This window comes from Aquila chrysaetos, chromosome 26 (genome assembly GCF_900496995.4).
Source record: "Aquila chrysaetos chrysaetos chromosome 26, bAquChr1.4, whole genome shotgun sequence".
Classification (NCBI taxonomy): domain Eukaryota; kingdom Metazoa; phylum Chordata; class Aves; order Accipitriformes; family Accipitridae; genus Aquila; species Aquila chrysaetos.
The window spans coordinates 3782571-3805481 of NC_044029.1; the positions used below are offsets into that span (position 1 = coordinate 3782571).

The 22911-nt window shown below is 40.8% G+C and overlaps 1 protein-coding gene and 1 non-coding gene across 2 annotated transcripts; one reads left to right on the forward strand and one right to left on the reverse strand.

The window, feature by feature from the left end:
• Positions 1-3434: 3434 nt before the first annotated feature.
• Positions 3435-3506, reverse strand: TRNAD-GUC. Its single transcript has one exon. It is a non-coding gene; the product is annotated as a tRNA-Asp (tRNA).
• A 285-nt stretch (positions 3507-3791) lies between these two features.
• Positions 3792-21185, forward strand: LTA4H (leukotriene A4 hydrolase). Its single transcript, XM_030003118.2, has 19 exons — positions 3792-3981; positions 5393-5523; positions 7598-7718; positions 8216-8284; positions 8978-9082; positions 12349-12401; positions 13047-13119; positions 13425-13565; positions 13760-13783; positions 14806-14876; positions 14990-15101; positions 16060-16204; positions 16285-16388; positions 16746-16816; positions 17387-17441; positions 18290-18385; positions 18902-18984; positions 20208-20312; positions 20657-21185. The coding sequence occupies exons 1-19, from the start codon at positions 3829-3831 to the stop codon at positions 20775-20777; spliced, it is 1833 nt and encodes a 610-aa protein (XP_029858978.1). The 5' UTR covers positions 3792-3828; the 3' UTR covers positions 20778-21185.
• The last annotated feature ends 1726 nt before the right edge of the window (positions 21186-22911 follow it).

Here is a 22911-nt window from a genome sequence, read left to right on the forward strand (position 1 = left end):
GTGAACAATTTGCCATTGTCTGCTCCTGCTATTAGCCCCTGCTGAGCGCTTATAGCAACATATTTTACTCTGCTCTACCTGATCTCCCTATTTATTGATTAGTTTCCTTCTAAGTGAGAACACAATTAGCATATTTTCGGTAGCTGCTTCTGTTTAGGTTTCCCCATTGGGACTGCCTAGAACAATTGCCAAGAACTTATTTTTAACTAGGCTTAAAACATGAATTTATTGCTATAGTTATTAAGAGGGGGGTCTCTCCTTGCCCTTAGAGTAACCAACATAAAACCTCCAAGATTCTCAGTGCTTAAAAGTTTGTGTTTCATCATTACTAATGACATAAAGCAGTTTCCAACATTTGCAAGCAATCTTTTCCCTTCCAAAAATCTTTTTGCCAAAGGTTAATTAAAACGTTTGGCAGAGTTAAGCATACATGAAACACACTTAGTTAAATACACATATGGATACAACACACAGAGGACAGAATACGCAGAGTTGCACACTACCCAGGGCCTGAGCATGCTTAAACAAGATGCTTTAACAAGGTGCTGTTAACATGCTCAGGCTGAACGTCCAGCCCAGACCTCCCCTCGGCGCTGCTTTGCTACCACGCTGTGTGATCAGCAAGGCTGCAAGCGGTAGTTTACTTTCCAGCCCACTCTTGTCTTGATGGTTTGGCCACAGCTTTCTCTCCCAGCCGTAAGGCTGATACCAGCTTTCTCGGAGCTTTTGATAAGGTGAGGATAATAAAACACACAGGGGATGGCAAGCTGAGTGGGATGACTAGAAGCTTCAAAAGAGATGCAGATGAAAGCTGTACGTGGATAATTCAATAGGAAGCTGTATGTGGATAATTCAAGAGGCGTTTGAAGAAGAAATCAGGGCAGGATTTCTACTAGCAATACAGCAGTGTTTGCTCCTCCAGATTTCATTAGTGCCGACCCTCACTCAAACTTTCCTTCTGCAAACACTGCAGGAGGCTTTCTGCCAGTGCTCCCTCGCCTGGTGCCTCCTGTGGACTTTGCTCACAGGCAACCCAGCTTGGACCACACCGGCGTTCTGTCCGAGCTGGTGCAGGCAGCTGTGGCCGGGCTTGCCAACATTGCCGCTGGCATTCCAGGGGTGCTGGCTCCACGCTGCCGGGTGGGCTGCGACAGCACCGGGGGGGTGCGTGGGAAGGATTCGGTACCACAGGAGAGGGGAAAGTGGTTGAGCTGACCTGGGGGAGACTTAGGTGAGAACAAAGTACCCCGCAGGGGGAGAAAGGCTGAGCTTGAAAAACCCTGCTCAACACCCTGAGCTCCTTGTTCCTCTTCCTTTTACCTTTGCCCACGTGCAAATGAGAATGACTTCCCGGGACTCTAAAAGCCACACATCTGTGGCAAAAGTTCGCCTCTTGTGTTGTTTGCTTGTGCGCCGTGAAAGCTTAATCTGAAAACAGGAACTCCAACTAAGCAGGTATGGAGTTGCTTGCAAGACTCTTTTTTATGCCTGCAAAGCACTGTCAGCGTATTTCTGTTTTGAATGAATTGCTTTTCTAATCCCTTATTGTTTTATGACAGCTGAAATTGCCTGACTGGATGCCAACACATATGAACTACTAAATGGTTCTTACATCTTATTTTATGGTCCCCCCTCTATTTTGAAATAAACTGCCTACTAAACAAAATCAGTTTCCTTTTGTTTCTGATGACATATACATGTGGATTTTCAGAAAGGGAAGTGGGTTTGGGAGGAAATTCAGAAATTGCAAAAGGAAAAATGTTGGGTTTATTCTTTCTTCCTTCTATAATACACGCGACAATAGACCTACTGAAACCCCCTCCCCTGTCTGGGTTTATCTGGGTTTGTCTGCATGTGGCTCTAGTCCAGCTGGGTTATACAAAGCTCCAGGGTGTCCCTGTGGACGATGGTCCATGGCACATCCCCTCTTCTTCATGTGCTTCTCACATTCCCATCTCAGGGTCACATCCAGATGGGACAGCTGGGGCAGTGGGATGCTCTCGGGAGGCCCATGGGCTTTGCCACCAGCTGGTGAGCCCACGGAGAGCACCTCTTGGTCTTGCAACTTAAACTTGCCTCAAGCCTTGTCTCCCTCCTGTGCCTGCAGCAACCCGCAGCTCCTGGTGCGCTGCTCCTGCGCCTGTGTGCACAGGGGCTGAAGATGTGCCATTTCGGAAACTGATTTCTAAGGGTAAAAAAGGTTAGGTTCTGCATTTGGCATTACACGTCCATGGCTTCCAGCAGTGTTTTGTCAAGAGTAATCGCCCTTTGTTGCCAAACTTTGCTGTTAAATTTGATCTTAACTCTTACTGCACAGATGTAATTTTTCTTGTGTATGTCCTCACTTGAGTGCTTGCTGCTGTGTTTGTGTGGCTGATGCAAGGTCATTTGTGGTACAGAATAATTTGCTTTCAATGCCCGGGTCAGGGCGTCAAATTCGTGTTGTCAAAACTGTCTGAGTGCACAGAGCCGGGGCCAGAGCTGGGCCCTCCATGCCCCCCGCGCTGAACGCCAGCACGCACAGCCCGCACCCCTCGCAGCCAGGCGGCCTCTTGTCTTGAGTCCTAATTCCTTACCCCTTTTACGTGTGATCGGCCGCGGTCCTCTTTCCTGACTTGGAGAAAGAGAATTGGGGCGATCGCATTTACTGCTTTGGCACCTGCTGACCACCCACAGAAGGGAGGAGATCTCTTTTAGTACCCTTGCGCTAAAATGTTAATAAACAAATAAACAAATAATGCCTTTGGGCAGAAGGATTTAAAAAAAAAGAAGCGGTCAGGGGTTGCCTAAAAAAACCATTTCCGATGATACTAAGTAAATGCCGGCAGGAATGCTGGAGTCCCGCAGTTGTTTTCCAATGTTCTCTTTGCTAGCGCAGCAGATGGCACCGGCCTGCTGCCTGGAGGTACGGGCTGGGGATTCCTGGTCTCCAAAGTTCTCGCTTTGAGGATTAAAACGAAGGGCTGCGTTACCACAGGCCAGGGGATAGCCTTTGGCCTCCCGCCTTCCCTCTTCTGCCATGTCCGTTTGGCCTGTCCTTCTTCCCGCTGTTTCTACCTCACGGGTTTTGGTGACGCTTTTTTTTTTTTCCCCCATCTTGGTTCAGGAAGAAAGGGGAATGTTTTTGGAAGGCTTAATTAACCCTCCTGTTCAGCTGTTTGAGCCATTTAAATATGAAAATACGTTCCCCACGTGTTCTCCCAGGTAAGCAGCTGAGCTGGTAAAACCCTGCAGCCGCCCCGCTGTCCCCCTCAGGCCTGCACCAGGTAGGCAGCCAGGACCTGGCTGTTTCTCGTTTTAAAATCGCAGTAACTCTTCCAACGGCTGCCTGGCAGCAGCTTGGATTTCCCAAAGAATTGCTTTTTTTTGCCTCTAGGGCAGAGGCCACATCGGGGGGGGGGGGGGGGGGGGAGAAAAAAGTAAAAATTAAGCGCCTCCCCGTCGGGGAATCGAACCCCGGTCTCCCGCGTGACAGGCGGGGATACTTACCACTATACTAACGAGGAACTGCACGAGAGCATTTTCCCCAGCAGCCGTCAGATGGCTTCTAGGGGCTGGCAGCCGGGCCACGCGCCGGCCCCGCCCCTCGCGGCCAACTCACGCTTCCCGCCCCGCCGCCTCCTCCTCCTGGCTCCGCCTCCTCCCGCAATGCACCACGGGAGTTGTCGTTCTGCTGGGCGCCGCCTCCCGCTTTTCCCGCCGAGGTGGGAACTACAGCTCCCAGGGATGGGCGGGGCGGGCCCGCCCCCGTCTTCCCCGCGGTGGGGCGGGGTCGGGAGGGGGTCGGAGGCGGGGTCCGTTGCAAACGGCAGCGGGCGTGCGCGCGCGATGGCGGCGGAGGACCCGCGCTCCTTCGCCGCGCCTTCCCGCTGCCTCACGCGGCACCTCCACCTGCGCTGCCGCGCGGACTTCGGCGCGCGGGCGCTGCGGGGCACGGCGGCCTTCACCGCGCGCGCCGAGCGCGGGGCGCTGCGTTGCCTGGTAACGGCGGGGTGAGGGGGGGGGGTGTGGGGGGTGTGTGGAGGCGCCCGCGGTACTGAGGGGAGACCCCCGCGATACTGGGGGGAGACCCCCGCGGGTACTGGGGGGAGACCCCCGCGGTACTGAGGGGAGACCCCCGCGGGTACTGGGGGGAGACCCCCGCGGTACTGAGGGGAGACCCCCGCGGGTACTGGGGGGAGACCCCCGCGGTACTGAGGGGAGACCCCCGCGGGTAGTGAGGAGAGACCCCCGCGGGTACTGAGGGGAGACCCCCGCGGTACTGAGGGGAGACCCCCGCGGGTACTGGGGGGAGACCCCCGCGGTACTGAGGGGAGACCCCCGCGGGTAGTGAGGAGAGACCCCCGCGGGTACTGAGGGGAGATCCCCGCGGGTACTGAGGAGAGATCCCCGCGGGTAGTGGGGGGAGACCCCCGCGGGTACTGAGGAGAGACCCCGGAGCCCAGGTCTGAGGGGGAACGGGGGTGCCGGGGGCCGTGCTCGGGGTCCCCCTCGTCTCCTCCTCCCGCCGTCTCCTCCCGCCTCGGCGTCGTCTCCCCTCGGTCGTGCCTTTCCCCTCCCCGTCCCTGCCGCCTGCTCGCCTCGGCGCCCGTCGGGCTCGTCTGCAGTTGGTCGCCCCCGGGCTAACAACGCCTTTGGGCGGCTCAGGTTTCCCGCTTGTGGAGCCTAGAGCCGGCGCCTCGTGCAAGGGAAGGGTGGAAATGCGTGGGGTTTTCCCCTTAGAATGGCGAGGAGCCCGTTGCCGAGAAGATGGGGATAAACCATCGGAAAGCTGCGTTCGTGGCTTTTTCGCGTGTGTGTTTTATTACGCTAGCTGCTTTCTCAGCTGTGCAGATAAACGCGTAAACCTCTTTAGTGTTACACTGCATGTGAAGCGAAGTTTGGGGGTTGTGGGATCTTTCTGCTAGCTCCATAAAATCCTTTTGTGATTGGCGCTTACTTTTTAGGAAAAAAAAATCCATCCTGGTAAAGACTAAAACTTCACTCGTGCTGCATATGGGAGCGCTGCATTATTTAATTCATCTTCTCTTGCATGAAAGTCTTGATTCATAGTGGCTGGTTCCAGGAGGGACGCCTTGGCAGGGGCTTTACTGTCATTCTCATTTCATAGCAGCGCTGTGAAGTCTCTTACCTCTGTAGTTTACCTGGTAAACTCCCCGTTTTCCACTTTCATGGTCAGAACGTGGTTTCCTTCCTCTTCCCCCTCCAGTTTTGTAAGTTCAGTGCTGCTCTCTTAAAACGCTGGTTCCCAGTACTCGACATAGTTACTCGATTTTTCTGGTTTTACTTAGTAAACACTTTTTCCTTCAAAGAGACTTGTGTTTAAGATTTTATGGGTGCTACGTTAATTATTACACTATCTAACAAGTATGTAATATTTGCTTCATTACAGGTCTTGGATACAAAAGACCTACAGGTATTTAAAGTGACTGTAAATGGACAGGATGCAAAATTTGTCTTTGGAGAAAAGCACAGTTTCAAGGGGACCCCCCTGGAAATCACACTTCCTTTTGAACTAAGCAGGTACACACTTTTGCCTGTCCCTTTAGGTAGTTTCCAAAATGCACTGTATAAGCTGCTTGTCTCCCTGTGGGGTCGTTGTGTAAAGCTTGCAAAGGGACTTGTAAATTAGGGTGTTGCAATTATTTGGTATATGATCTTGTAGATGAATTTAATATTTGGCTTTCATTAGACAGCCAAAACTTTGGGAGTCTTTGTACCGTTTCCAGGTCTTATGTACAAAATGACTTGCCAAATCTAAGTAGCGAAATTATGTGTAATGTATCACAATTTTTCCAGTGTTTCTTATCAGTAATATTCTTTCTGCTTCAACTACCTGAATTTTGTCGTGTTCAGAATTGCTACAGCATGGCACATATGGAGTTACAGACCCTGTTTTCCTTTCTTTTATACAAGGGGTGATCCTGCATTTCTGTAGAACTGCAGGTTACCACTATGATTAGCTAGAAACATGTCTTCAAAGAGTAAAATTTTTATTGTAGCCCAAGTCCCTAAAAACTGGAACTTGAGTTTTGGCAGCATGATGGAGAATGAACTAACCATAATCTACCTCTTAAGTTGCATGAAATAAGAAGTTGTTGCCAAATTGCAATACGTTTTTTGGCAGTTTACTTTGTATGTTGTAACTCCGTGGTATCTTACATGCCGAGGCTGAAAGCTGTGACTGTATAGGAAGGTTCCCTTGTTTGAATAAAATTGTGTACTAAGTTGCTTCTTACTGTTTTGTTTTTAAAACTGGTTATTAGCTCTACAAACTAGTGTCTGGTTTCTAACTTTTTTTTTTTCCTGTTCTCTGGATTAGTGCAGTTTGGAAACACACATAATGTGGAAGAGAAAGAAATGTCATACAATAGCTGTCCCTTCTGGGGAAACACTTATTATCTGATATGAAACTGAACAAATTAAACAGGCCACAGCAGAAACATAGGCCTATGTCTTTTGTTTGACTTTCAACTTTTTTTTTTATTGCTAGATTTCCTTGTAAGAAAAAAAAGCTACAAAGAGGGAGTTACGAGTCATGATCGTAAGAATTTATAATCTTGTGTGAGATGTAGTCCTGTATACAAGTATCAATAAAACAGTGATAGGAAAGGAGTTACATACGAAAGTCTGACTGTTCAGTAAGCAACATATCTTATGGTAATACAAATTATTTTCTCTTGTCGACTATGTACTTTGGAACACTGGTTATAAACCAGATATGTGTACCTGGTCAGCTTATCTAGTGTCCAACTCCTCTGATTAGCTGAAGTTTGTTCTGATTTATGGTTGGATTGTTAATTCCAGAATGTTGCATGTATAACCTGGAACTTTCCAATAATGGAAGCAAGTACTTCTGTGTACTTTTGGTGTCAGTGATGTTTATGATATGTTTTTAAAAAACAAGAGCATGAATGTGTCAGGTTTGTGTGTGTTCTCTTGTTAGCAAGCTGGGACCTGTCCCCTCTGTTAGTTTTTACTTTACACCAGTTCTGAAATCCTGAATAAAATTTGAACATTTTTCATTTTTCTGGTTAACCCTACTTTTAATAGCGTTTTCCAGTAATTACTATTTTCAGTATTTTTTTTTTCTGCTTAAGGATCATACAGAACATAACATCAGCTGCAAAACCTGAAATTTTTTTATTTACAGAATATAAAAATCCTATTTTATTAAAGCACATATGTTCTTATATAGGTTTTATACACTTTTTCGTTTGCTTACTGTGGTGGGTTTTTTCTCCTTATGTGTACAATGTTAGATAGTTGCGACAAAACTGTATGCATGTAGCTGGTCCAAATGGTTTAAAGAAAAAGTCCATGTCCCCCTTGAAGAGAGGAGCAGAAAAGTTTCTGGTTAGTAAAAACAATAGTAGAAGTGTCTAGTAGAAGTGTCTTGGGACATTAAAATTGAAATAAACCAGCTAATTTTTACTATCATAATTGAAAGGGAAAAGTTGTTTTTAATATGCTACTTGTTCTTTTAATGCTTTTGAGACAGTGCTGCAGACCTATTTTCCAGAAATCTTCGTAGAGAAATTTCAGTAGTGATCAGGAGTTGTGTCAAAACAGTCTGACTATATTCTTTTTTACACAGGGGACAAGAAGCAATTGTCGAAATCTCTTTTGAAAGCTCTCCAAAGTCTTCAGCTCTCCAATGGTTTACTCCAGAGCAAACTTCTGGAAAGAAACACCCATTTCTCTTCAGCCAGTGTCAGGTTGAGTGGATTAATTTGTTTTTTAAACTTGTTTACATACCCCTGTAATTCCCCTTGGTTTCCAAAGAGTTGGAGAGGAAGGCTAGTAGGGGAAAGTACAGTAGCCCATAACTTCTAATTGTGTATGTCAGAGATCCTAAATGATAACACTTAATAAGTCAGGACATTGCTGAGATTTTATTATATGTTTGCAGTTTAATAATTCCAGAACTGCTTTACCCTCTCCAGTATTCTTGTTGAAGAACATGCAGTCCTTTACAATCAATGTATGTGGCTATTGATCTGTCTTCCCTACCATTATTTCTTTGAGAAAAGCCTTAACTATGGAAACTACTGTAAGCTATAAGGAATAGGAAGTACTGGTTTGTAGATAATGAATTCTCTGGAGGAGCTGTATAGATTTCCAATATAATATAGTAGTTTGATTTATTTCTAGTCCTCTGCATTACAAAGATTGTTATGTTTTAGCTTTTTTTTTTTTTCCCCTTCCTCTCCAGGCCACCCACTGCAGAGCCATCTTTCCATGCCAAGACACACCTGCTGTGAAACTAACATACTATGCAGAGGTAGGTGAACCTAAGTCATGTGTATCTAAATAAAGACAACTACTACAATGGGTGAATTTTTTTGTGTGTGTACCTGCCGGCATGTGGCCTAAAATAAAAACAGAGAATATTGACTTTTAGCTTAATGTAAGAACCAAAAGCTGCTCATCTTCCTTGTGGCATTCCTCTGGATTTACCATTTTCTTTTATATATGTCATTTCTTTTTTCATTCACATGTATCTTTATTTCCAAAAGAAAAAAAAAGTGCTGTAGTAGAAAAGAAATATGTTCTTAAATCAGGAAAAGCTGACAGTAAAACAACAAAGAGTACTGTAAAGCAAAAATACTTGAAATGGCTCTCATGTATGCCTTAAGTAATATGCTCTGGTACATAGCTGGGGGATCTTTGCAGTCCTGGCACAAGTAGTCCGATTGGTTTAAGGAAGCAAAAAGCGAGATGTCCAATGTGACATTACAGTTCAGTAGTCTGAAGAAAGTGAAAATTTTAACTTCTGTCAAAGGTAGTCCTTTTGGTTAATCAAATATTGCCAGCCTTTAAGACAAAATTTTCTATATGCCTTACGTTCTACTTGATGGAAAGGACTTAACAACAGAACGAATCCGCACTACTCTTTTTGCTATTGCTGCTTCTAGGATATTGTATAATCCTGTGTGCCAACTGAGTTCCTCATAGTTGGATAACCTTCTTTCAGATATCTGTTCCTAAAGAGTTGGTGGCTCTTATGAGTGCTAATCGTGATGGAGAGATGCCTGACCCAGAGGACAGCAGTCGGAAGATATACTGTTTCAGTCAGAACGTAAGTGCTACAGGCTAGTAAACAGATGCCTAAGGTCTTACTCCTAACTCATGCAGTTCACAGTCATTTCAGATATGGTTTTGATATCATCAGTGAATCATAGAATCATTTAGGTTTGAAAAGACCCTTAAGATCATCGAGTCCAACCGTTAACCTAACACTGCTGAGTCCAACTGTTAACCTAACACTGCCGAGTCCACCACTAAACCATGTCCCTAAGCACCACGTCTACACATCTTCTAAATACCTCCAGGGATGGTGACTCAACCACTTCCCTGGGCAGCCTGTTCCAATGCCTGACAACCCTTTCAGTGAAGAAGTTTTTCCTAATATCCAATCTAAACCTCCCCTGGTGCAACTTGAGGATATTTCCTCTCGTCCTATCACTAGTTACTTGATAGAAGAGACCAGTACCCACCTCACTACACCCTCCTTTCAGGTAGTTGTAGAGAGCTGTAAGGTCTCCCCTCAGCCTCCTTTTCTCCAGACTAAACAACCCCAGTTCCCTCAGCCGCTCCTCACAAGACTTGTGCTCCAGGCCCCTCACCAGCTTGGTTGCCCTTCTCTGAACACGCTCCAGCACCTCAATGTCTTTCTTGTAGTGAGGGGCCCAAAACTGAACACAGGACTGGTGCGGCCTCACCAGTGCCGAGTACAGGGGAACAACCACCTCCCTGCTCCTGCTGGCCACACTATTTCTGATACAGGCCAGGATGCCGTTGGCCACCTGGGCACACTGCTGGCTCACATTCAGCCTGCTGTCAACTAGCACCCTCAGGTCCTTTTTCACCAGGCAGCTTGCCAGCAGCTCTTCCCCAGGCCTGTAGCGTTGCATGAGGTTGTTGTGACTGAAGTGCAGGACCCGGCACTTGGCCTTGTTGAACCTCATACAATTGGCCTTGGCCCATCAATCCAGCCTGTCCAGATCCCTGTGTAGAGCCTCCCTACCCTGGAGCAGGTCAACGCTCCCATCCAACTTGGTGTGGTCTGCAAACTTACTGAGGGTGCACTTGATCCACTTGTCCAGATCATTGATAAAGATATTAAACAGAACTGGACCCAATACTGAGCCCTGGGGAGCACCACTTGTGACCAGCCGCCAACTGGATTTAACCCCATTCACCACAACTCAATCACGTGACTGACAGTGCTTCTTTGCCACTATAAAAATACAGGGTATTATGAATTTCCAGTTCCAAAAAGTCAGTAGGTGCTGGTGATGTTTACTTGTCATTTTGGCATTCCCAGAAAAGCCTGTAAAGTTTTGAAAATGCTTAGTATACACAAAGCTTGTACTGTCAAAACCCTTTCTGTCTGCACTGATTCTTGGGAAATGCTGTGTGGACTTGAATAACACAGGAGTGCGTTTTGAAAAACAGATCCTACAAATTTTAAGCTTACCAAGACCTTAGCCATGAAGCTGAGCATTGGAACCAATTTCAACTTGAAGGGAAGCAAATTCTGACAACAGAGATTTTTTTAAAGGTGAAAAATTTGGCCTTTATGGAAAGTGTCTCCAGCTAATTAAAGATTACTCCTCTAAGGATGAAGTTTTATTAAGTGGTGCAGCTAGTTTAATGATTCCACTGCACCTAAGTAGCAGTCTCAATTTACTCTCCTGGCTTTTTTGTTCTCACAGCTTTTTAGGTTACAGTTCTGATGTTTATGGGATCTCTTGGTGAGCCTAGTTCATTTTGCTGAACAAGCAGATAAAAATGAACAGAAGTTTAAAAAAGAAATTGTTTTAGTAAGCTGATCTGGGCTGCTGAGGGACTGAATGAGTGCAAGGAGGGATGGATTTATGTGACCAGAGGAGGGGAGGGGAGCCTACTCTGAACTGCAACAGCTGTTGGGTTGATTTGGCTGCTATGTGAAACCCAAGAGAGGCAAGAGGAGAGAGAGAGAGAAAAAAAAAAATTGTCACCTTCTCTGTGAGCTCTTTAATATGCAGTGTTCTGCCTTCTCTGTGGAGCCAAAACATTTGCCACTCTTGGTCTAGCGCATAAGGCTTCTATGTTGTATGTTATTCAGAGCTGTATGTTATCTAGAAATACACTGTTGATAAGTTTGCTGGACCTGTACAAAGAATGGCATTTAGTCTAATTGAAATGATACTATGCTTTCTAATACAGAAAACCATTAGATTAATTTGTTGGAAAAGGCATGTGTTTCATTAAACGAAAAAGACAAATGCATCAAACTCTTGGATATGTATGTGTGCTGAGCTTACCTAAAACTACTTTTTTTTGCCCCTGCATGGCCAGACTGGTCAGAAATGTAGTGGAGAGCAGCCTCTGTAAAAATGAATTTATTACCCAACAGCCATTGAGATTTGAAGTAATTTTAAAATTTCAATTAGCAAACTGGGCATCAAAATGTAGGGATATATTCACAATCTTTTAATAACTCGTCTATAACACAAGTCAATGGACTTCAATCTTTTCAAGAATATATTCTGTGGGTTAATATGCAAAATTAAAACACAAGATGATATGGATATTTTAATAAATGATATTGAAATGGTTTGGGGATAATAAATGGTGGAATAAAATTTTCTGAAGTGTTGTCACCAAGTAATTATGATTTGAAGTCTTACTTATTTAACAGTGTTTAGTCAGATAAAATGGAATTTTGTCAGGAACAGCTCCATTATCCCCTTTTGTGTCCAGAGCACTGGGAGAAAGAATTTCTCCATAAAGATACTGTAGCTTTGGAATTTCTTTCATTAAAATAACAAATATTTAGAATTTATTTCAATTCCAAACATGGAAATCAAATATGTACATTTTGATTTTGCTGAATCTTTTTTTATCCATAAATATTCTTTGTTTACTTGAATTCATTAAAGCTTTTCCTGCATTTCTTTGTGTGATACAACTGCCTGTTATCTGAGCAGTGTCTCTTAACTTATCCTTCCATAAAATTTAATGGAACTAAAATGAATATGGAAAACTAACTTTCTTTTGAACCGTAACCAAACCAGTGGCATTTTTATATGCTCTTATATGTGCAGATTTTTTTCAAACAGAGATGATACTGCAATTTTTTGGCCTTTGCATGAAAGATCTAGGAAACAAGTATTCCTTGTAGATAAAGGAGTATCATTTGGGGAGAAAAAACAATGCCTTTATTATAACATAAGGCCAGAAGCTATGGAGGAAATGTGCACATTTCTTTACTTACATACCTTTGTTTTTCTTTGAATCGGTGGTGTTGATAGCTCACGTTACAAATAAGATTTCTTTTTTTCTCACATTATCCATTAGGTTCCCATACCTTGCTACTTGATTGCTTTAGTGGTTGGAGCTTTAGAAAGCAGGTGAGTGAATCTGCACAAAGTATAAATATTAATAATCATAATAAATCTCCAGAGTTACCTTTTTTGTTTGTTACTTGGTCTTGTTTCTAGTTTTAATAGATCTTAGAGATTCAACAAGCCTGTTTATTTGTATCAAACTGCATGTATCTTGATTCAATCTTGCATCATTTTTTCTATAGAATATATTTTTGCTGTAAGTTAAAGAAATACCATGAAGAGTTTGGAATTGATTGGAACCACTAAGGGCTTTTTCTAGCTCAGGGAATAGTATCTTTTTCCTCTAGTAACACATAAGCCATGTCATGTACAAAAGGCAGAAAGTGATAGCTTCAGCTTCGTTGCTTATCTGCACAAGAATGTGTTAATCTAGCCCATAATAATGCTTTTATATTAGGACTTCACAGCATTTAAAAATCTGTAAATGTGTTTCCTATTTATTTGTCCTGAACAATAGATGTGTGTGGTTTGTTTTCTAAAGCTTTTTCTAGTGTTCCTGTAGCAGTGGAGAGGAAAAAGACAGGAAGACTCTCTAATGAGTTTCTTTGGGTTACTCATGAGCACATTTAAATGTATGCTCTCTGAATTAGTTTCCCATAGAATTATTTCCAGTTCATGGTGTCTTCATAACATTTTTACTTTCAACAGAAAGATTGGCCCAAGGACACTGGTGTGGGCTGAAAAGGAGCTAGTGGATAAATCGGCCTATGAATTTGCTGAGGTGAGTAATTAACAAAAAATGTTTTGTAAACTGTTTTACATAGTTTTGGAAAAGGAACAGGCTGTAGTTCAGTATTTTTGTCATCTGTAGCCCTCCTTTCTCTACCTCCCACCCCAAAAAATGCTGTTCTTCTATCACAACACAAAACTGCTACTGAACATAAATATTGATACAGTCTTGTACTCATTTTGCATGTGGGACATCCCAAGGTGAAAGAGAATGAGGTGTGGGATCAATAGCTTATAACTTGTTCAGTGTTTGTAGTTAGAAGTTATGTTAGAAACTAATATGAATTCTTGTTTCAGGCTGAAGCTATGCTGAAAACAGCAGAAGATTTAGCAGGACCCTATGTATGGGGACAGTATGATTTGTTAGTCTTACCACCTTCTTTTCCTTATGGTGGTATGGAGAATCCTTGTCTTACTTTTGTAACTCCAACACTATTGGTAAGTGCAACACTGACAAAAGTCAGCTTTTCCTTAGGACTTGCTTATATTAATCCACAAATTGATTAATCTTCCCCAAAGAAAGAACTGTAAATGTTCTTGCCTCCTTTCGAGTTAGGGATCATATGTGAAACTGCTGAGGTTTACTTGAACTAACAACTGCCTTTTTTTTTTTTTTTTTTTTTTTTTTTTAGGCAGGTGATCGATCTCTATCAAATGTAAGTGCAAAATAGATTCATGTCTTCAAGTAGAACACAACTTGAAGTTGCATCTTAGCTTCCTTTGTAATAGATGCCTGAAAACTTGGTCTCGTGTTCATTGGGGGAATTAAAAGTTAAGGCAATAACTCGAAGTCTTGCAAAGTGAGTTTTAGTTCTAAGTAAACTCTAGAAAAACTGGAGACATATCTATTTTATATAATGAACAGATGAAAATAACATGGGTGCTTGTGTGCGTAGGGGACTGACAGCATTTAGCTGCTCAGTAGCTCTTTCCCTGTCCTCTGTACAGATATGTTTAAAAACCATAATTGAATTGATCTCACTGAAATAGTTTGTAGGGAACTTCTTCCTCTCTGTGTCTGTTTATGTACTAGAACTCGCATTGTGTACAGTTCTCTTTTGAAGTGGAAATCATGAGTACAATTTGAGTAAATTCTATTTTTTTTTTCTGGAAAGTTGAATACTCTGGATGCTGAAAGACATACACATGTCTTTCTACTAGACTGATAGACTGCTAAAAAAATATGACTGTCTTATCCCAAGAATACTGAAATATTTGACATGGATACTTTTTAATGTATCATGCATTGTTATCCTTCTAGGCGTGACTGTTTTCTTCCTGTTTGATATTTTACAACATCCCAGCACTGCAGAAGTTGCTTAGGTGGGAAAGTAGTACTAGTCCATTACTTGGCATGGATCCAGTATCCTGAAATGTGATTTCATAAACAAGTACCTACACTGTGCTACTAGAGGAATTATTTTTGTTGATCAGTGTGGCTCTATGACTTGCAGGCTGCACATTCAAAATTATTTCTGGAGAAGGCTCTGTAGGATAGTGTTAGTCCTCTAAATAAAATTTATATGGATAAGTTTACAGAGCTGTGAATGCTAACTGGCTCTGGGAATGTAGTGCAGTAAATGAGGTCCCATTAGGATTTTTTCTTTCTGTTGGGATTTGATGTTCATTTTCCAGAGGAGTCTAAACAGTAGATCTGTCATTGTTTTCTGTGTTTTAGGTTATTGCTCATGAAATCTCTCACAGCTGGACAGGAAACTTGGTAACAAACAAAACATGGGAGCATTTTTGGTAGGTCTGATGTTCAGTGCAATGCAAGTCATATTTTAAAATTAATCTGTAAAGAGACCAATTAAATTCATTTTGCCATCCTACCAGTGTTGACTTTATCAATACATTTCCAGGCTGAATGAGGGACATACTGTATACCTGGAACGCAGGATTGGTGGTCAGTTGTTTGGTGAGCAGTTCAGGCACTTTCAAGCCCTAGGAGGTTGGAGGGAACTGCAGAATACGGTAAATATTTTTAAAGTTATGATAACTTTATGTTTAAGTATATACCTAAATAAAATAAAGCTGATTTCATGTGTTTCCCACAAATAAGACTTGTCTAGTCAGCTTTCCTAACACTTTCTTATTAGAGGATGAACAACTTTGATTCCAAGGTATATGATCTCTTCCCAAGGTAATAGCTTAATATAGTCAGATTAGGTAAAGCTTTTTGAACTGCTTTAAGCTGTTCTGTAAGGATGAGCATCTTTACAGACTCTCTTGGTGGTTCTGGGTATGGCTAAATTGCAATATTACCTGTTAGCATACTGGTAAGCAGCTGAAAGCTTGTCAAAATTATCTGCAAGCATGACCATTGATTTCCAATGCCTCATGCAAGTAACTGATTTCTTTTTTTCTTGTGTACTGTGTTATAACTGAGCACATTCCTAATCTGTATCTGTCTAGGAGGGTTGTTTATTTTTGTGTTTGGGTAGCATAGTTAAACTTTAGTTATCAGATTTCCAGCCTGTGATATTTCCAGCCCTCTCATTCAGTTTGGTGATGCAGTTTACCTGACTTACTATGAATATTTCCTCATATTTTATTCTTTATACCACCCATTTAATTCAAGAAGTTTAAATAGTTTGTTAATAAAGGGATAAATATAGATAGTTTACTAGGTGCTTGTGATTATGACAGACAAGACAGTAATTAACTGCTTTGAGACAGCTTGAGCACAAGGTGATTGATCCTAACATCTTTCTGTTTGACACATGATCAGACACTGATAAAATGAGAAAAAAGTTTAGTAAACTATGTTTTATGCAGATTCAGAACTTCAGGAAAAAGAATGAGAAAGAATGCTTTGAAATGAAGCCATCTTAGTTTTGGATGGATTATACCTTTGTAAATAGGATTAGTAGTGATTTGCAAGAGTGCTAGTTTTCCTAGATGAGCATATTTTCTTGTGTCATTGTCACAGATAAATACTCTTGGAGATAAAAATCCTGTAAGTAACCTCGTCCCTAATTTGAGTGAAGTAGATCCTGATGTTGCCTATTCATCTGTTCCGTATGAGAAAGGCTTTGCTTTGCTTTTTTACCTTGAACAACTTCTTGGAGGACCAGGTAAATGTTAGTCAGACTTTATATGTATTGTTTCCCATTTTAATTTCAAACACTGAAACAGTTTGGTTTTTACCTGTCAGATGTCTTCATTGGCTTCCTGAAGGCTTACATTCAGCAGTTTGCTTATAAGAGCATAGTAACGGAGGACTGGAAGAAGTTCTTGTACTCCTACTTCAAGGATAAGGTTGGGTAGTATTCAAAACTAATTGTTTGAAACCTTTTAATTATATGGAACTATGGCATAGATCAGGAATTACCTTCTTTAAGGACCAGGTCTTTATCTTTCTCTTCTTTATCTCAAGATCTTAATATGATGTAGTGTGGCATCTTACAAAGATGGGTTTGCATTATGATGTCTTTTTTTTTTTTTCCTAGAAGGAAATAGTCTGTTTTGAAGTAATCTGTATAGGATTCTCCAGGGTAATTGGAGGGCTGTTAAAAAGAAACAAACAAAGCAAAAGATTGAAACTAGTTTTTGTAGGGTGTGGTTTTCTCTAAAAATAACATTTAAAATTGAATAAGAATTTGTGTTGCTTTGTAGGTAGATGTTCTTGATAAAGTTGATTGGAACTCATGGTTTCATGCTCCAGGAATGCCACCAGTGAAGCCTACGTAAGCTGCGTTGTTTTATAGTTCATCTTTTCCGTCTCCAGGTTGCATGTGATTTTTCCAAACAGTCATGAAGCAGTTTGTAAACAGGGTGAAAGTCTTCCCACAAACCCTTTATTAGAAAATGTCCTAATACTATGTAGAAATTGATACAGGTCTATATAGGAGAAAAAAAATGTCGCTGTTAATATTTTCAATTTTTTATTCTGATGGAAGCTCATTTTGCTTTGAAAGTTGCCAGGAAAGATTCTGTTCTTCTGACAGTTCGTTACAACAATCTTCTCTTTTCAGCTATAAGCTATAATATATGTACGAGCATATATGCTCCCAAGCATTTATCATTTTAGGAGTGTATGGGATCAAGGGATAGTGTCACCTATGCGCAAAATGCTTCTAACTAAAACTGAAATATTTCATTATAATAGATGTAAATTGTGTTGCAATACTGGTTTGGAGCCTACAACAAACAAATGTGGAGCCATTTCAAAATAATTTCTAAGCATTCTTGTAAAAATATTACAGGAGCCTTTTGTGTTTCCAAAGCGTGATCCATTGTTTTTAATATTTTGACAGGTATGATATGACACTAGCAAATGCTTGTGTTGCCTTGAGCCAAAGATGGATCAAAGTGAGTGGTTAGAGAATGGTGAGGTGTCTGTATCTTGAAAAGCTAGTTCTCTTTATACAAAGTGAGCCATTCTCTTCTGAAATCTATCGTTTGCTGAGAGAGAGTGTATTTATGGTGATAGTATGGCTGCCAGGGATTTTGCATTTCGTAGACTAGCCTTTCATTACAGAGTCTGTGGATTTGCTATGACTTCTGTACCTGAAGCACAGTACATATTTTAACAAGGCACACAGCCAGCTTTTTGTTATATGTATGTAGTAACCAAACTGAGAATATTCTTTTTGAAACCCTGATATTGTGGCTTGATTTAAAAACAAATGCCAAATCACTCTACGTTAGTGATTGTATTGTATTAGCAAGAATTCTCCTACATTATACTGGACCTAGATTGCATTTCTCATCAAAAACTGAAATACATAAATCATAATAACTAATACCATACAATTTTCTCATAATTTTAACCATTAAACTCATACAACTAATAGATAATTCGGCATACCTTCCTTTTGTTAGCTCTGTGGCTGTTCACAGTACTTGTATGTTATCTTTAACTTTCTTCTTCTCAGTGTTACTTTTTATAGAAAAAGTATTTGATTTTTCACTTAACTTTAACAGAAAGACAGTGGAGATAAAAAAGTGGAGAAAAAAGTGAAAATTGAAGAATGCCAAACATCAGTCAGTAGCTTATGTCCCTCCCTTCCCTTTCTTGTGACATCCTGCACAAACACAAATCAGAATCTTTTTTATGTGGAATGGCTCAATAGTAAATGTAGATGTCCAAACAAAAGATTACACCTGATTGTGCTTTGAAATACCTATTAAAAACTTAAGTAACCATTCTCTTTTAGGCAAAAGAGAGTGATTTGGGCTCATTCAGCTCAGCAGACCTGAAGGAAATGTCATCTCATCAGTTGATTGAGTTCCTGGCACTGTTGCTTCTGGAGGTAAATGCATGCCTGGGGTAACTTGATTCTGGTATCGCAAAAGCAGCCACAGAAGCCCAAGCGTGCTTTTGGAATTTCTTTTAAGTTTTGCTAAAATAACCTGCTCTCGCCACACATAGTTACTAAAACCTTCAGCCATGCCTCCCTGATTACGTCTGGCTCTTCAGCTAATGAGCAACCTGCAGAGTATTTTGGATTGAAGGGTAAAAACAAAACTACAAGGTGCTTGAATTTGTCTGTATTTGATGTTAAGCAAATAAGCTATAAATAAAATGGAATGAAAATACTTTGTTTTGAATGTTTCAGTAGTACTGGATGTGGGAATTTGCTAACGTTTATTTCTTGCCCCTTCCCTAATACTACGAGAAGGTAAAAGGAACAAATGCAAATATTTGTCATGGTAAGCTTTTAATTCCTTCATAGCAGCAATCTTCCTGAATGAGCTTGTTTATTTTTTAAGTATGTGGCTTGAAATGTGCCCCTGGCTTATTCTGACTATGCAATTTCCTTTTTCAGGCTCCTCTTCCAGTGTCCCATGTCCAACGAATGCAGCAAGTATATGACTTCAATGCTATAAACAATTCTGAAATAAGATTCAGGTTTGTTCTAGTATGGGTATTTTTCTAATATTAAATGCTTTCATAAAACAAAGTGTCCTGCTTCATAAATGGTCTGAGACATACTGTTGTACAGAACTGGTGCAGGGTTTTTGCGGTTTTTTTTGTCGTTGGGTTTTTTTGTAAGTACATGTGCAAGCAAGCTTACCAGAGTGGTATTCAGTTACTTGTGAATTCGATAAGTGTAGTCTAGTAGAACTGGAAGTGAGCAGCGGATTAGCTGTGCTCTATTTTCATCTGTCATGCTAGCAAAGGAACCTGATGACCTGATAACTTATTTGGGGTTGTAGTATTGGATAATACAGTAGTGAGCCTCTCTGTGACTCAAAGATGCCTGAAAAATCTTTCCAATATTTAGTCAGGACCACATCTTCGGGACTTACCTGACAGTCCTTCTGCTGATGTGCCAGTGGTTTTTTTCAACACAATTTGGAAACTTTTGTCCCATTTTAGCGCTCACTGTCACAAAGCTTTTGTCTCACCAAAAAAAAGTAAATATCAAAGGAAGTTTCTAAAGAAGTAGGAAATGCTTCTAGCTAAATGGCTTGATTCTTGTGCCATCCTAATTTCTTCTGTTTTGTATTTACACGTCAGTTGTTAAAAAAGGTATTGTTGAGGATAAGTATTTAAGGGTATCTTGTAATAACATATTTTGCTATTGTTACATACTTGGATACATTTGCAGTAGTGATGGTTATTCTGCCTTAACTAACTTAGTACTTTGTTTCTTATTAAAAAAAAGAAGTATTTTAAATATACAGTAGTTTCTACTTGTAACAAGATCAATTTCTTTTTATTTTTAAAACAAAACAAGCATATGCCAGTTGCTGGTGATGTTTTGTTTGGATTTTTCTTGGGTTTTTTTAATCACTTGGTCAAATGACAAGTGCTATATAATTCAGCTCTAATAATGAGTGATGCAGCTGGACACTGCTGTAACATAAAAGAAACACATAGCTGCAGAAAATAATCAAACCATTTTGGAGAAACTTTAAAGTAATTTTTTCCTATTTTATAGAAAAGTCCACTTTTGTAACGTGCTAGTCAGAGACTAAATATTTTAGGTTGAACTTAGCTAGAATCTCATTCCCATGATGACACAGCACTACCCAGACTGTTTATGGGAACAGAATCGTAAGATAACTAACCACTGCAAATGAAAATAAGTGTAATTTTTCTTTTTTTTACCTCCCCCCCCCACCCAGGTGGCTGCGCCTCTGCATCAAGTCCAAATGGGAAGAAGCTATTCCTCTTGCTCTAAAAATGGCAACAGATCAGGGCAGGTTGAAGTTTACTCGGCCCTTGTTCAGGTAAAAGTAATCTCCAAATTGTAGGAGCTTATGCTGTTGGTATTTTTAGTATAATGGCATGTATAATACTTGACATGGTACATATATCACTTCGAAGCATAACATAAATATAATACAGAATTTTCTGTGTGCTGTGAACAAGCTTATCTTCAGAGTTACTTTCCACTTGCTGACTTTTTTTAATAGAAGAAAGCTTAGGGTCCCAGTATGCACCTTAATGTGAGGCTTTCAAGGGAAAAGTAAAACCTTGAGAAAAATCCCCATTGTACTGTTTTTATAGACTTTTGTAATGGTGTGATTTTTTTTGTTTTGTTTTGTTTTCCCCCTTCCTCCTCCTTTTACAGGGACCTTTACGGTTTTGACAAGTGTCGAGATCTGGCTGTCAAGACGTTTCTGGAGCATAGAGCCTCTATGCACCCAGTCACTTCAATGCTTGTGGGCAAAGACTTGAAACAGGATCAGTGACAAATGTACTGATATCTTTGAAATTTTCTTGTTGCTGAAAGAAGAGACTGATTCCACAAACTGTTGATATATGTGCTTGATTATGCCATAAAATGCTCTGCTGCTTTGGTACTAATTTAGCTTAAAATGAACTTTCCAAATCAAGTTCACTACTTTCTATTTTGCATTTCCAAGTAAAACAGCAAAATTGCTAAATTCTGGAATTGGGAGAATGGTTTTGTTACAAGCAATATTTAGAACACACAGAAAAGCTGTTCTGAGATGTAGTCGTTTGTCAATCATGGAATTTAAAAACATGGAGAATTAATTGGTGGATGGTATGGCTCTTTATGCACAGCTTTCTTTTTCATAGCAATGTGATTGAAACTTCAAGTATCTGAAGACTAAAAAATAAATCTTTTCATTGTCTGCTTGTCTGTGTATTGATCTGTATGAAAAGTTTTGAAATAATAGTTTTGTTTTCTTTACTCTTCTTTGTTGTGGAAGAAATTTTTATTCTGGGTCCGAGAGGACTTTGAAGACCTAAATGGATCACAGCATTCTAGTGTTAGAGCAGAATTTCCATCTAGCCCTGTTTGTCATGGCTTTGTTATGTTAATCAATTCCTCATGTTAATCAGAATATGATGGTTTTACTTATTCCTATTGGATCCTGTGCTGTGCACTAATATTTGTCTGAAATACCTCCTTGTTCTCTTTTTTTAGCAAACCTGGGATTTTTACCAGATTTCGAATTTAATACCTTACTATGCTTTTAGTAACTTATTTAAATTATTTCAACCCACTATATATTTTCAAAACTTCTAACAATTGCAGCGGGGACTAAAGCCCAAGTCTTTCCTTCCCCGTTTTGAGTTTTCTAATATTTTCATTTTTTTAACCAGTTCTGGGCACTACCCCTTACGCTAATATAACAGCTTAGAGATAAGTTTAAAAACAATCGGAGGGCTGTTTTTCATATAATTGTTACAGCACTTCAGTTCAAGTCGATGGTTTAGGTGACACTGTTGTGAATACTGCCATCTATAGATTGTTTTTTGAAGTGAATTTGGGAAGAACTGCTTTTCCTGGAGATGATCAGTTAGCATAAATTAAACCTGTTGACATAGAGGCAGCCCCGTATCAAGGAGTAACAACAACAAAAAAAAGTGCTGTTTTAGAGGAGGAAGATACCAAATTATAGGTCATGGCAAAAGGCTTGGGTTTAATAATGGCACTTAGGGTAGGAGTGGAGAGCCTATCAGTCGATTTATTTCTGTTCTAAGTTTTGATCGGTATAAGCTTTCAAGCAGATGAAGTTACGTACTTTACCAGGAGATTCATCTTTTCATGCTGGCAGCTCTAATATAAATTAAGGCATGAGCATACCTTGTTAGGTTTTCTTGGTTCAAGGCATCCTGAGTTCTTCCATTCAACTTCAACCTATGTATGTCTAAGCAGTTTAAATAAAAGTGATAGAAAAACTTACTCCTAGGTGACTGAGGCTCAAAAATCAGTTTAAATTCTTTCTATGAATGTTGTGCCACTCAGCTTTTAATAAACACAATAACATACTGGCATTTTTGCAACCAAAATAGTGTTAACTTCCTTGTGTGTGAAGAACTTACAGGCTTTCTTGTGGTAAGGACCTAATGAGCCATTCATTCTCTTCTTGCTACTCCTCTGAACGAGTGAGAACTTCTGCTAGAAAACTCACTGAAAAGAATTTTTCTAGATTTCAGATTAGAAATGTACCTGGTTCCTTTCATTCACTCCCAGAATCTAATTAGGCTTCTGCTACAGCATCACCGGAATGAACGGGGATTCTCTCGGGCAAGGCTCTGGTAGGGGGTATCTGGTGTTCACAGGTTCTGGGTCAAGGTGTCAGATCACAATGCAAACTCCCGTTCTTTGTGTTAGAAATGGTTTATGTTGCTAGTTTTGGGGTAACATTTTGTCATAAAAGCCCATATATCATATATGGTGATTCGGCAGTTGGAGTTCATGCTGCCAGCTAATCCTGGTTTCTTGCTGTCAGAGCTAGGAAAAAAAAATAGTGGCCGGTGTGGCTTTCGCTCGCGTTGTCCTGCTCTGCTGGGGCAATGTCTCCCACATAGACTCCTGCCGGTGGGTCTCAAGTTAAAATTCCCTACAAT

Bases quoted from the DNA above. Each gene is read 5' to 3' on its own strand.
- LTA4H (XM_030003118.2), top strand. From the start codon at position 3,829: ATGGCGGCGGAGGACCCGCGCTCCTTCGCCGCGCCTTCCCGCTGCCTC. The intron at 8,285-8,977 runs GTAGGTGAACCT...ACCTTCTTTCAG, and splicing joins AACTAACATACTATGCAGAG to ATATCTGTTCCTAAAGAGTT. The intron at 16,389-16,745 runs GTTGGGTAGTAT...GTTGCTTTGTAG, and splicing joins ACTCCTACTTCAAGGATAAG to GTAGATGTTCTTGATAAAGT.